The sequence below is a fragment of the Erpetoichthys calabaricus genome, chromosome 7 (genome assembly GCF_900747795.2).
Source record: "Erpetoichthys calabaricus chromosome 7, fErpCal1.3, whole genome shotgun sequence".
Classification (NCBI taxonomy): Eukaryota; Metazoa; Chordata; class Cladistia; order Polypteriformes; family Polypteridae; genus Erpetoichthys; species Erpetoichthys calabaricus.
In genome coordinates, this window is record NC_041400.2 from 90988392 (window position 1) to 91002395 (window position 14004).

Genomic DNA, 14004 nt, shown 5'->3' on the forward strand with positions numbered 1-14004 from the left:
AAAGACTTCTGGATTTTTCCCTTTTTTACACTCCAATGTCATTAACAGTAACTCTTTTTTTGCGCAGAGGTCTTCATCGGTCACCACGAATCTGTGTCTCCCATGCAGTGTGGACATTGTTACTTTTAAAGTAACTTAGTCACATTACTCTTTAATTATAAAAAAGTAACTAAATATGTTATATAGTTGCTTATTATATAATGAAATGCATAAACAGTGTTATTTTTGTGTTGCTTTTTCTTCTTTTGGATTGAAAAACTGCACATACACCCCTACTCTAGTGTTTGGAAACATAGCAACAACAAGTTAGCAGCGGATATGTGCAAAGATACTTGAAGAGGTAACTGGTGCACAACTGTCAAAACAGAAGCACGAGTTGTTAATTACAAACATATACAATGTCAGTAAGTTCCATGTAGTTCAAAGCAATGTTTGTGCCAGATTCATTACACAATCTGCTTTCTAAGCAGCACTTCATCACTTAACCTGGTTAATTTGGATTTACTTCATATTTCCCGAATTCCAGTATTATTATATTGAGCTCTAAGAACAGACACAATAACAGCTCATAAATAGTTATGTCATATTTAGCTATTCACAAGCACTGTATACCTGTTGCAGTAAAAAACTATTGTCAAAGCATTCAGTACCAACCAAGTAACGATACACTGGAAGTTTGAATAACTTCTTTTTTGTGTCTAGACAGTATGTAATTGAAGTAGTGTAGAAGAGACAAAACACTGTACCAAGTATGATAAAAAGAGTACATCTGAATACCTGCTAGATGAGGGGATTTAACAGGTTTTAGCCCTATATTATAAAGTGGATAAGCCAGGATTAATCAAGATACAGCAAAACAGTTATGCCTCATATATATTTTGTTTTAGTCTTCTTCATTCTGTAGAATATTTGGGGTTTGTTGTTTGTCATAATATAATTTTATTTATTTATTTATTTATTTATTTGAGCTTCTGTAAAAAGCCTGGGGACAAATAAAATTCTATCAATCTCTCTGTCTACATATGTATACACACACATATAAATGACCATTTTTAACACTCACCATTTTAGTTCTCATTCTCTCAAATTAAACACAGCATACAAGTACTTACAGTAAGCCTACAAATTAAAAGACATATACTTCAAGATGAAAATTTTGAATTGTAGTGTAAATTCTTTGATTTAAAAATAATAAGTTCTACAAATGACCATTATCAGATACACAGAATCCAGATAAGCAAAAACCTAGTCTCTCTTTTATTAACATTCCTTGCTACATGTTGTCTGCCCTGATCATTGTTTATTGTTTAATGCATCAGTTATTCTCAAGTATCTGTTTCTGTAATATCTCTTAATTTTTACTTTGTTGTGCCAGGTTCAAAGTCTTCAGTGTTTAGGTTACCTTCTTTTACACATAGTTTTTCAAAGTGTGTTATTCAGATGTCACTTAGAAATTGATTCCCCTCTTTCATTCTTAATCCCTACTGCTAGTATTACTTCTGTGAATTTGTACTCAAATATGTTTTAGCTTCTCATTTATCAAGTCCGACAATAAGACAATTAAAAATGTATTTTTATCTCAATTCATATTGCAACATTGTTGATTATTTATAGTACTTTATCTTTTTTGGTGTTTTCATTGTTAAACCTATTCACGCAATTTTTTGATCAAATCCATCTAAGACTCATGCATCTATTGCTTTCTTTTTTATTACAAATGTTATATTTTTTATACTTCAAATTGTTTTTACGCTGACACACTATTTTTGTATTAATATTTACATAGCTGGGTTAGTTCTTATTAGGATCCTTATTATTACTCACAGAATGCAGACTTGTGCAAGCATAATTGTTCATTTAAGTACTATCTACTTAAGCTCTTTGTCTGTTTTTGCTTAACTAGAACTCTATTTCATTCATCTACTTCACAAAATTGGAAGACATGTTGCACTAAATGAATTAAAAAAGAAGCTTACTCAGTAAGGATTCTTGCATTATTCAACAACATTACTTAAATACACCTTTTCTTTTTGTACCGTATGAGCAATCTTAGGTCTCATATCTTTCTCTTCCAATCTTTGTTTTCCAAAATATTATTTATAAGGAAAAATGGAGATGGGAATGATTGTGTAAAACAAATTAAGGCAAACAGGTAAATGCCACTTAAGGCATAGAACTATGTATTACATGTTGTTTGTTCTACTTTTAAAAAACAAATACTCAATATAAAGATTAAAAAAAAACAGCACAAATAAAACCCCATAAAAACTAATAATCTGGAATTAAATCATTAATTTTGCATGCAATGCGTCAGTCTAATATTTTGCATTATATTGCTGTTTATGAATGATGACAGGCAGTCTTGTAGCCTGATTTAAATGTATATTTAACATACACATATGTAGTCAAATGTGATTGTTGTGAAGCAAAACTGTTCCAGAACCTTCAAACATTTTAAATTTCATTAATCCGAGTCTATCTAAAACCCAGATGTCTTACAAGATTGCTGTGAAAAAGAGACAAGCACTTTAGAACAGCTATTTGCTGCCTGATCCTTATCATGGCCCTAACATAAAAATAAAAGGTAAAAAGGTAAGACGAATCACTAAATTTTCCCAGGCATTCTCAGAAATAAGAAACATGTCAGTCCCTTTAATATCTAGCAGATACTGCCTCACATACTTTTGTAATTCAATAAAATTTGAATACAACTTCTAAAACAGTTAATCATCCTTTAACTTATTATTACTTATTTTTCAACGAGCTCTTGGTAAAGATTCTTAACCAACATGGTTTCCAATTTACTTGGAAGAATTTGATAGCATTTTGAATACTAGAATATTATATTCTCATTTTCATAAACAAATACAACATTTGAGATGTTCTGACTTTGCAGAGTACACAAAAAATAGCCATTTGCAGAAAATGGAAGGCTGTACCTCGTCATTAATATGTATGTTTGTTTTAAAAAAAGGATCACAAGCTTAACACTCTCAATATCATGGGTAATTATTTTAAAAGGATTTGACTGTAATATTAATTCCCTAACTTTATCTTGTTAAGTGTCAACAACAAATAAAGCACTTTTAATTATTTCACATGATAAAAAAATATTTTTAAGGGCAGAATTAAAGAATTACAGTGCATCCGGAAAGTATTCACAGCACATTACTTTTTCCACATTTTGTTATGTTACAGCCTTATTCCAAAATGGATTAAATTCATTTTTTTCCTCAGAATTCTACACACAACACCCAATAATGACAACATGAAAAAAGTTTACTTGAGATTTTTGAAAATTTATTAAAAATAAAAAAATTGAGAAATCACATGTACATTAAGTATTCACAGCCTTTGCCATGAAGCTCAAATTGAGCTCAGGTGCATCCTGTTTCCCCTGATCATTCTTGAGATGTTTCTGCAGCTTAATTGGAGTCCACCTTTGGTAAATTCAGTTGATTGGACATGATTTGGAAAGGCACACACCTGTCTATATAAGGTCCCACAGTTGACAGTTCATGTCAGAGCACAAACCAAGCATGAAGTTTACATCTCTTTACATCCCTCCTTGGGCAGATGTGGAGATAGCGAGTGACATCATCCACTCAGCTGTTGCTAAACTACAAACGCAGCACCCCGAGGTACTTGTGCTAATTGCTGGAGACTTTAACCATGTGACACTGGACAAAACATTACCTGCCTTCTCCCAGTATGTGGATTGTAACACCCGGGGAAATAGGACTATTGACCCTACTGTATGCAAACGTTAAAGACGCATACAGCGCCACCCCCGCTGCCTGTGCTTGAGAAAGCAGATCATAACCTGGTTCTGCTTCAGCCTCACTACAAACCAAGAGTGAGAGAGCTACCTACAACCACACGCTCATTCAGGAAGTGGTCCCCTGAGGCAGAGCAGGCTCTGAGAGAATACTTTGGAACTACGGACGTCACATAGTGAGAACATTGAGGAGGTTGTTGACTGCACTACTGATTACATCAATTTCTGTATGGACACTGTAGTTCCAGTAAGAACAGTACGCTGCTATGCTAAAAACAAGCCATGGATTACAAGAGACATCAAGGGCCTTTTGAACCAGAAGAAACAGGCTTTTAAAGGCGGTGATCAGCATGAGCTCAAGCACGTGCAGAAGGAACTCCGAGTCCGGCTCAGGGCAGCGAAGGAGTAGTACAGGAGAAAGCTGGAGCAGAAGTTGCAGAACAGCAGCATGAAGGAAGTGTGGGATGGGATGAAGATCATCACTGGCTGCAGCTCGAAGTGGGGTGCCACCATCGAGAGAGATGTGGAGAGAGCAAACCAGATGAACAACTTTTTTAACAGGTTTGACCACCCTAACCCACTCTCACCTCAGAGTACTGCACCCTCCAACCATCCTTCTGCTGATACCAGCATAGGAGAGAGTTTCCCCCAACCCACAATTACAGCAGCGCAGGTGAGCAGAGAGCTGAGGAGACTTTGTGCCAGCAAAGCAGTGGGTCTAGATGGAGTATCGCCACGACTGCTGAAGGCCTGTGCATTGGAGCTGGGGAGTCATCTACAGCGCATCTTCAACCTGAGCCTGGATCAGGGGAGAGTCCCGAGGCTTTGGAAAACATCTTGCATCACCCCCGTCCCAAAGATATCACGTCCTAGTGAGCTGAACAACTTCCGGCCTGTCACTCTGACGTCACATGTGATGAAGACCATGGAGCAGCTGCTGCTTCACTACCTGAGGCCACAGGTCTTCCATGCCCTCGACCCTTTGCAGTTCGCATACCAGAAGAAGGTGGGAGCGGAGGATGCCATCATCTACATGCTACACCGATCCCTCTCCCACTTGGACAGAGGCAGTGGTGCTGTAAGAATTATGTTTCTAGACTTCTCTAGCGCCTTCAACACCATCCAACCTATGCTCCTTAGGACAAGCTGACAGAGATGGGAGTAGATTCATACCTGGTGGCATGGATGTGGACTATCTTACAGAGAGACCTCAGTATGTGCGTCTCGGTAACTGCACGTCTGACATTGTGGTCAGCAACACAGGAGCGCCGCAGGGGGACTGTACTTTCTCCGGTCCTGTTCAGCCTATATACATCGGACTTCCAATACAACTCGGAGTCCTGCCACGTGCAAAAAGTTCGCTGACAACACTGCTATCGTGGGCTGCATCAGGAATGGGCAGGAAGAGGAGTATAGGAACCTAATCAAGGACTTTGTTAACACTAGAATTACCAGAGTCTACAAAAAAAACTCGTAGATCCGGCCCACCTTAAAACCATTCGCAGCTCTCTTTTGTCTTCTAAATGTGCCGATTAAGACGAGCCAGCAAGCAGCCGGCTATTCCATCCCCCACCGTCGCAGAGCGTTCACTAAGTTTTCCCAGCTCTTGCCTTGTTTGATTATCTGGGAGTGACCTGAACTGCTGGAGTTTTAGTGTGGAAATAATAGATCGCTATTTGGAACACACACAGTTCATGTGTGTTCCATTTCTACAGCAATCTGTTTAAACAAATTTTTAAAACAGAAACGTTTTTCATATTTTAGTAGTAAATGACAAAATGTAGGCATAAACTATATAATGTATGAAGCCTGAAGTCCAAAGATCAAGTAAAAACACTTCCACAAAAGGTTCAAGACTGATACAATAGCTTCCATGGCGTAGCGGTAAGATTTGCTGACTTGTAATTGAGAGTCCCCGGTTCGATCCCCACCTCACTCCTATATCTGCCGTTTTCAGTAGTGAGCTCCTCTTTTTGTTAATATTATACAGTACACACATACATTTGGTTTGCATCTATAACACACGGTGTGCATTTATAGGACTTGTAAAAGTTACCGTTTTTTTTAACTTTTATTCTCTCTAAATCACGATACATACCTACCCCCCCCCCCCGTAACCCCCCCCACCAGGGATCTGACGCAGTTATTTTTTATTTGAAACGGAATAACTGGAGATAGTGAGTGGTGTTTTGAGACAATGGAACTGGACATTCTCTCATCTGGAGGGATAAAAGCTGACACACAAACGCTGGCGAATCTGCCTTCTTCGTATCTCACCGTCACTTGATTTTTTTATTCGGTTTTATTGAGTGTTCCTGCTCATGCTGAATTAGAGTGCACCTTATGGTGAATGATGTCAAAACAACAAAAAAACACAGACGTAGGTATATATGATATTTGGAATTATTCATTTTATGACCTGTATAGGGCGGCACGGTGGCGCAGTGGGTAGCGCTGTTGCCTCGCAGTTGGAAGATCTGGGGACATGGGTTCGATTCCCGGGTCCTCCCTGCGTGGAGTTTGCATGTTCTCCCCGTGTCTGCGTGGGTTTCCTCCGGGCGCTCCGGTTTCCTCCCACAGTCCAAAGACATGCAGGTTAGGTGGATTGGCGATTCTAAATTGGCCCTAGTGTGTGCTTGGTGTGTGGGTGTGTTTGTGTGTGTCTGCGGTGGGTTGGCACCCTGCCCAGGATTGTTTCCTGCCTTGTGCCCTGTGTTGGCTGGGATTGGCTCCAGCAGACCCCCGTGACCCTGTGTTCGGATTCAGCGGGTTGGAAAAATGGATGGATGGATGACCTGTATAGTACATTTCGGAAAACTTTGTGGCACGGATGCAACATTATTCATATTATTCATATTCATTCGCATAACATCTTGCGTTTTTTAATCAGTGAATGCGTATTTTTTTTTCCCGATCTTGCCAGTCCCCACATGTTGCTGTATGCTGTTTCTTTTGTACTCCAGGACATGCAGAGGATAGAATAGTACAGAGCAGTAAGTTCAGCGTTATATGCAATAATCAGATTCAAATGTTAACTGTTCACACACACGCAAGGATAGTCTTTCCTACATTTACAACGTGTGTACCTGTTACAATGTACACGCTTCTCTCTATGCTGTGGTTCCTATTACACACCTGAAAGAAAGAGACAATATATGTGAAAACATCATCGCACTAATGCAATATTATTTGAAAACGAACAGCGTCAGATCGGGTGTGGATTTATGTTGGCGCTATTACTGAAAGAAAAAAAGATCAACATATGCGTTGATCCAGCAGAACTGAATAAGCTCACGCGCTCTAGCATCCCCACCCCCGATCTGAGTCTAAGAAACAGCGCAAGTACAGACGCAAACCAAGTGTGATCAAGATTTCCCGGTTCGATCTCACTCACTCCTATATTTGCCGTTTTCAGCACTGAATAAGCTCACACGCTCTAACACCCCCCCCCCCCACCCAAAAGAGCAGCTTACTACTGAAAACGGACATAAAATTTATAAATTGGTATGCACTGTAAATCGTTAAGTTTAAAATGTCGATCGCGTTTATTTCTGTTAATTAATTCATGCTTTTTACTTAGAGTCAGAACAGGAGCTTGTTCAGCTTATTCAGCTTCTGATCTGACTCAAACAGCGCCAGTATAACTTCACACCCAACCTGACGCTGTTTGTTTTCAAATAATATTGCATTACTTCGAAGATGTTTTCTGATTGGTACTATTCGCGTCATAAATGATTTCTTCACATATATTTGTCTCTTTCTTTTTTAAAATGTGCGTTGTAGCATGCAGCAACTGGCCACCTGCATGTTCTTGCGCACACTGAATAAGACAGCGCTATATGCAATCATCAGATTCAAATGTTAACAGTTATATAGCACAGAATGGAAATCAGCAGTTCTTAGCATTGCACCACGCAAGCTGTCATATCAACCGCCCTACTGTAACTTGCTTTCTTTTTTCTTCGGTTATATTCTTGAATAAAAGTGCACTTGTTTTATTACACTTTTACATGGGGTAGGGAAGGATCCTGAACATGACTGAGACAATGAAAAGTGAATTAAAAAAAAAAAAAAAAAACAAAGCTAACCTTTGCAAATATCATAAATTACACCGGCTGTTACAGACCTGAAATCAAATGTATCTTTTTATTCTAAAATAGTAAAAATAAGAACACTTCACTTCTCATAAGGGAGTCACGCAGGATCGAACTCATGACCTTCTGATTGCCAGTCAGCAACTGATACTGTTGCGCCACGGTGGCAATCATAGTAAATAGGTGTCAATGTCTCACACTAAGGCAGCTTTTTTTGGCGGCGGCGTTTTTTTTTTTGTACCTTTTGTGAAAGTGTTTCTTTGATATTTGGACTTCAGGCTTCATACATTATATAGTTTATGCCTACATTTTGTCATTTGTTACTAGAATATAAAAAACGTTTCTGTTTTAAAAATGTGTTTACACAGATTACTGCAGAAACGCAACACACATGAAATGCGTGTGTTCCAAATAGCGATTTATTATTTCCATTCTAAAACTCCACTCACTCCCAGATAATCAATCAAGGCATGAGCTGGGAGAAGTTCGTTTACGTTCTAAGTCGGTGGGGGGGATGGAATAGCCGGCTGCTGGCAGCATGTCTTTATCAGTACATTTAGATGACAAAAGATGCTGGCAGAGAGGCGAGAACGGTTTTAAGAAGCGATTTAAGGTGGGCCGGATCTACGAGTTTTTTCGTAGGCTCTGGTAATTCTAGTGTTAAATGGTGCGACTCAAACCACCTACAACTGAACACCAGCAAAACCAAGGAGCTGGTGGTGGATTTTAAGAGGACCAGGCCCCTCATGGACCCTGTGATCATCAGAGGTGACTGTGTGCAGTGGGTGCAAACCTATAAATATCTGGGAGTGCAGCTGGATGATAAATTGGACTGGACTGCCAATACTGATGCTCTGTGTAAGAAAGGACAGAGCCGATTATACTTCCTTAGAAGGCTGGTCCTTCAACATCCTAATAACATCCGGCGCCGCCGAGAGTGGCAGCCTTTTCAGCAGCTCCGTGTAGGGACTATATGTGTATGTGTATTTTTCTACTTTTATTTTTCTATTTTTATTTATTGATCACTCCTACCACTTTATTTTATATGGATTCGTTCCCTGGACATACTACTTTTACAACATGGGCATGGATTTTTATACGCCGAGACTCGCCTATTCAAGTACTCAACTTCGAGCGCTGAGATCAAATGCCAGTGCCGGTGTGGTTCCCCATTTACCTGACGAGGTAAGAAGGCGGTATCGTGGCAGCAGAGCCGGCACTAAGCTAAAAATGAAGCAGCTTGCGAGAAAGTGCGTTTTAAGCCTTCGGTGCCTTCTGTTATTCTGGGGAATGTGAACTCAATCTCAAATAAGATCGACGAACTGGCTGCCTCTGGTGAAAATGTCAGAACCTACAGAGAATGCAGTTTGTTGTGTTTCTGCGAAACGTGGCTAACTAACACCATCCCAGATGCTAATGTGGAGCTACCCGGGTTTAGCACAGTTAGAGCAGACAGAGACGCAAGTACCTGTGAGAAGCACAAAGGAGGAGGACTCGCTCTCTTTGTTAATACACGGTGGTGTAACTCTGGACATGTTAAAGTCAAAATCTCCACTTGCTGCAGGGACATCGAACTGTTGGCCATAAGTCTGCGTCCCTATTACTTGCCCAGAGAGTTTTGGACAAGTCATTGTTGTCATCGTGTATATTCCTCCTCGGGCGGACGTGGAGATAGCGAGTGACATCATCCATTCTGCTGTTGCTAAGTTACAAATGCAGCACCCCGAGGCACTTGTGCTAATCGCTGGAGACTTTAACCATGTGACGCTGGACAAAATATTACCTGCATTCTCCCAGTATGTGGACTGCAACACCCGGGGAAATAAGACTATTGATTTACTGTATGCAAACGTTAAAGACGCATACAGTGCCACCCCGCTGCCTGCGCTTGGGAAAGGAGATCATAACCTGGTTCTGCTTCAGCCTCACTACAAACCAAAAGTGAGAGTCCTACCTGTAACCAAACAATCATTCAGGAAGTGGACCCCAGAGGCTGAGAATGCTCTGAGACAATGTTTTGGAACTACAGACTGGGATATCCTGCAGGGATCACATAGTGAGAACATTGAGGAGGTTGTTGACTGCACTACTGACTACATCAACTTCTGTATGGACACTTTAGTTCCAGTAAGAACTGTACGCTGCTATGCTAACAACAAGCCATGGATTACAAGTGACATCAAGGGCCTTTTGAACCAGAAGAAAAGGGCCTTTAAAGACGGTGATCAGCATGAGCTCAAGCGCGTGCAGAAGGAACTCCGAGTCCAGCTCAGGGCGGCGAAGGAGCAGTACAGGAGAAAGCTGGAGCAGAAGTTGCAGAACAACAGCATGAAGGAAGTGTGGGATGGGATGAAGATCATCACTGGCTGCAGCTCGAAGCGGGGTGCCACCATCGAGAGAGACGTGAAGAGAGCAAACCAAATGAACATCTTCTTTAACAGGTTTGACCACCCTAACCCACTCTCACCTCGGAGTACTGCACTCTCTACACATCCTTCTGCTGATACCAACATAGGAGAGACATCCCCACCCACAATTACAGCAGCGCAAGTGAGCAGAGAGCTGAGGAAACTTCGTGCCAGCAAAGCAGCAGGTCCAGATGGAGTATCGCCACGACTGCTGAAGGTCTGTGCATCAGAGCTGGGGGGTCCTCTACAGCGCATCTTCAACCTGAGCCTGGAACAGGGGAAAGTCCCGAGGCTTTGGAAAACATCTTGCATCACCCCCAGTCCCAAAGGTATCACGTCCTGGTGAGCTGAATGACTTCCGGCCTGTCGCTCTAACATCACATGTGATGAAGACCATGGAGCGGCTGCTGCTTCACCACCTGAGGCCACAGGTCCAACACGCCCTCGACCCTCTGCAGTTTGCATACCAGGAGAAAGTGGGAGCGGAAGATGCCATCATCTATATGCTACATCGATCCCTCTCCCACTTGGACAGAGGCAGTGGCGCTGTAAGAATTATGTTTCTAGACTTCTCTAGCGCCTTCAACACCATCCAACCTCTGCTCCTTAGGGACAAGCTGACAGAGATGGGAGTAGATTATACCTGGTGGCATGGATCGTGGACTATCTTACAAACAGACCTCAGTATGTGCGTCTCGGGAATTGCAGATCTGACATTGTGGTCAGCAACACAGGAGCGCCGCAGGGGACTGTACTTTCTCCGGTCCTATTCAGCCTATATACATCGGACTTCCAATATAACTCGGAGTCCTGCCACGTGCAAAAGTTTGCTGACAACACTGCTATCGTGGGCTGCATCAGGAGTGGGCAGGAGGAGGAGTATAGAAACCTCATCAAGGACTTTGTTAAATGGTGCGACTTAAACCACCTACAACTGAACACCAGCAAAACCAAGGAACTGGTGGTGGATTTTAGGAGACCCCAGGCCCCTCATGGACCCCGTGATCATCAGAGGTGACTGTGTGCAGAGGGTGCAGACCTATAAATACCTAGGAGTGCAGCTGGACGATAAATTAGACTGGACTGCCAATACTGATTCTCTGTGCAAGAAAGGGACAGAGCCGCCTGTACTTCCTTAGAAGACCGGCATCCTTCAACATCTGCAGTAAGATGCTGCAGATGTTCTATCAGATGGTTGTGGCGAGTGCCCTCTTCTATGCAGTGGTGTGCTGGGGAGGCAGCATTAAGAAGAAGGATGCCTCACGCCTGGACAAACTGGTGAGGAAGGCAGGCTCTATTGTTCGCATAGAGCTGGACAGTTTAACATCTGTGGCAGAGCGAAGGGCGCTCAGCAGGCTCCTATCAATTATGGAGAATCCACTACATCCATTAAACAGTGTCATCTCCAGACAGAGGAGCAGTTTCAGCGACAGACTGCTGTCACTGTCCTGCTCCACTGACAGACTGAGAAGATCATTCCTCCCCCAAACTATGCGACTCTTCAATTCCACCAGAGGGGGTAAACGTTGAACATTATTCAAGTTATTGTCTTTTTTTTTTTACGTGAATTTTTTATTACTCTTTAATTTAATATTTTTTGCTGCTGGAATATGTGAATTTCCCCCTGGGATTAATAAAGTATCTATCTGCAATAAGATGCTGCAGATGTTCTATCAGACGGTTGTGGTGAGCGCCCTCTTCTACGCAGTGGTGTGCTGGGGAAGCAGCATAAAGTAGAGGGACACCTCACGCCTGGACAAACTGGTGAGGAAGGCAGGCTCTATTGTAGGCACGGAGCTGGACAGTCTGTCATCCGTGGCAGAGCGACGGGCACTGAGCAGGCTCCTGTCAATAATGGAGAATCCACTGCATCCACTAAATCGTATCATCTCCAGACAGAGGAGCACCTTCAGCGACAGACTGCTGTCAATGTCCTGCTCCACTGACAGACTGAAGAGATCGTTCCTTCCCCACACTATGCGACTCTTCAATTGCACCCGGGGGTTAAACGTTAAAATTATACAAAGTTATTGTCTGTCTGTATACCTGCATTGTTATCACATTTAATTTAATATTGTTTTTATCAGTATGCTGCTGCTGGAGTATGTGAATTTCCCCTTGGGATTAATAAAGTATCTATCTATCTATCTAAAGTCAAAGGAATTGTCTGTAGACCTCCAAGACAGGATTGTCTCGAGGCATAAATCTGGGGATGGTTACAGAAAAATTTCTGTTGCTTTGAAGGTCCCAATGAGCACAGTGGCCTCCATTATCCGTAAGTGGAAGAAGTTCGAAACCACCAGGACTCTTCCTAGAGCTGGCCGGCAATCTAAACGGGGGAGAAGGGCCTTAGTCAGGGAGGTGACCAAGAACCCGATGGTCACTCTGTCAGAACTCCAGAGGTCCTCTGTGGAGAGAGGAGAACCTTCCAGAAGGACAACCATCTCTACAGCAATCCACCAATCATGCCTATATGGTAGAGTGGCCAGACGGAAGCCTCTCCTTAGTAAAAGGCACATGGCAGCCTGCCTGGAGTTTGCCAAAAGGCACCTGAAGGACTTTCAGACCATGAGAAAGAAAATTCTCTGGTCTGATGAGATAAAGATTGATCTTTTTGGTGTGAATACCAGGCGTCACGTTTGGAGGAAACCAGGCACCGCTCATCACCAAGCCAATACCATCCCTACAGTGAAGCATGGTGTTGGCAGCATCATGCTGTGGGGATGTTTTTCAGCGGCAGGGACTGGGAGACTAGTCAGGATAAAGGGAAAGATGACTGCAGCAATGTACAGAGAAATCCTCGATGAAAACCTGCTCCAGAGCGCTCTTGACCTCAGACTGGGGTGACGGTTCATCTTTCAGCAGGACAACGACCCTAAGCACACAGTCAAGATATCAAAGGAGTGGCTTCAGGGACAACTCTGTGAATGTCCTTGAGTGGCCCCGCCAGAGCCCAGACTTGAATCCAATTGAACATCTCTGGAGAGATCTTAAGATGGCTGTGCACCGACGCTTCCCATCCAACCTGATGGAGCTTGAGAGGTGCTGCAAATAGGAATGGGCGAAACTGGCCAAGGATAGGTGTGCCAAGCTTGTGGCATCATATTCAAAAAGACTTGCAGCTGTAATTGCTGCCAAAGGTGCATCGACAAAGTATTGAGCAAAGGCTGTGAATACTTATGTACATGTGATTTCTCGGTTTTTTTATTTTTAATAAATTTGCAAAAACCTCAAGTAAACTTTTTTCACGTTGTCATTATGGGGTGTTGTGTGCAGAACTCTAAGGAAAAAAATGAATTTAATCCATTTTGGAATAAGGCTGTAACATAACAAAATGTGGAAAAAGTGATGCGCTGTGAATACTTTCCGGATGCACTGTAAATCCTACATAAATGTAGACAAAATGCAACATAAAACATTAAAGAGACAATTTACTATTAAAGTATAAAGCGCCATAATATTAATAAAAACAAATAAGTGAAAGCTACTCCAAATGTACAGTTAAACTTAAAATGTCTACATAATGTATTAAATACAAAGTGAAACAGAAATACCTGGCTGATGGAATAAGATTGAGGATATTGTTCATGACATACTGAATATCTGCTTGATCCCTGAACTACCAGTTGCACCAGAGCATCACAGCAGGCTTCTTGTACAACCACACTGTCACTACAACATCTTTCCCACAAAAGTTGTAAGGCAGGACTCTGAGGGGAACACA

The 14004-nt window shown here is 42.0% G+C and overlaps 1 protein-coding gene across 1 annotated transcript in view; it reads right to left on the minus strand.

Moving 5' to 3' along the window:
* focad (focadhesin) overlaps positions 1-14004 on the minus strand; it is a 351198-nt gene that overhangs the window by 315326 nt on the left and 21868 nt on the right. Inside the window, 2 exon segments of the mRNA XM_051930168.1 lie at positions 13835-13893; positions 13895-13990. Coding sequence (XP_051786128.1) covers positions 13835-13893; positions 13895-13990 — 155 coding nt within the window.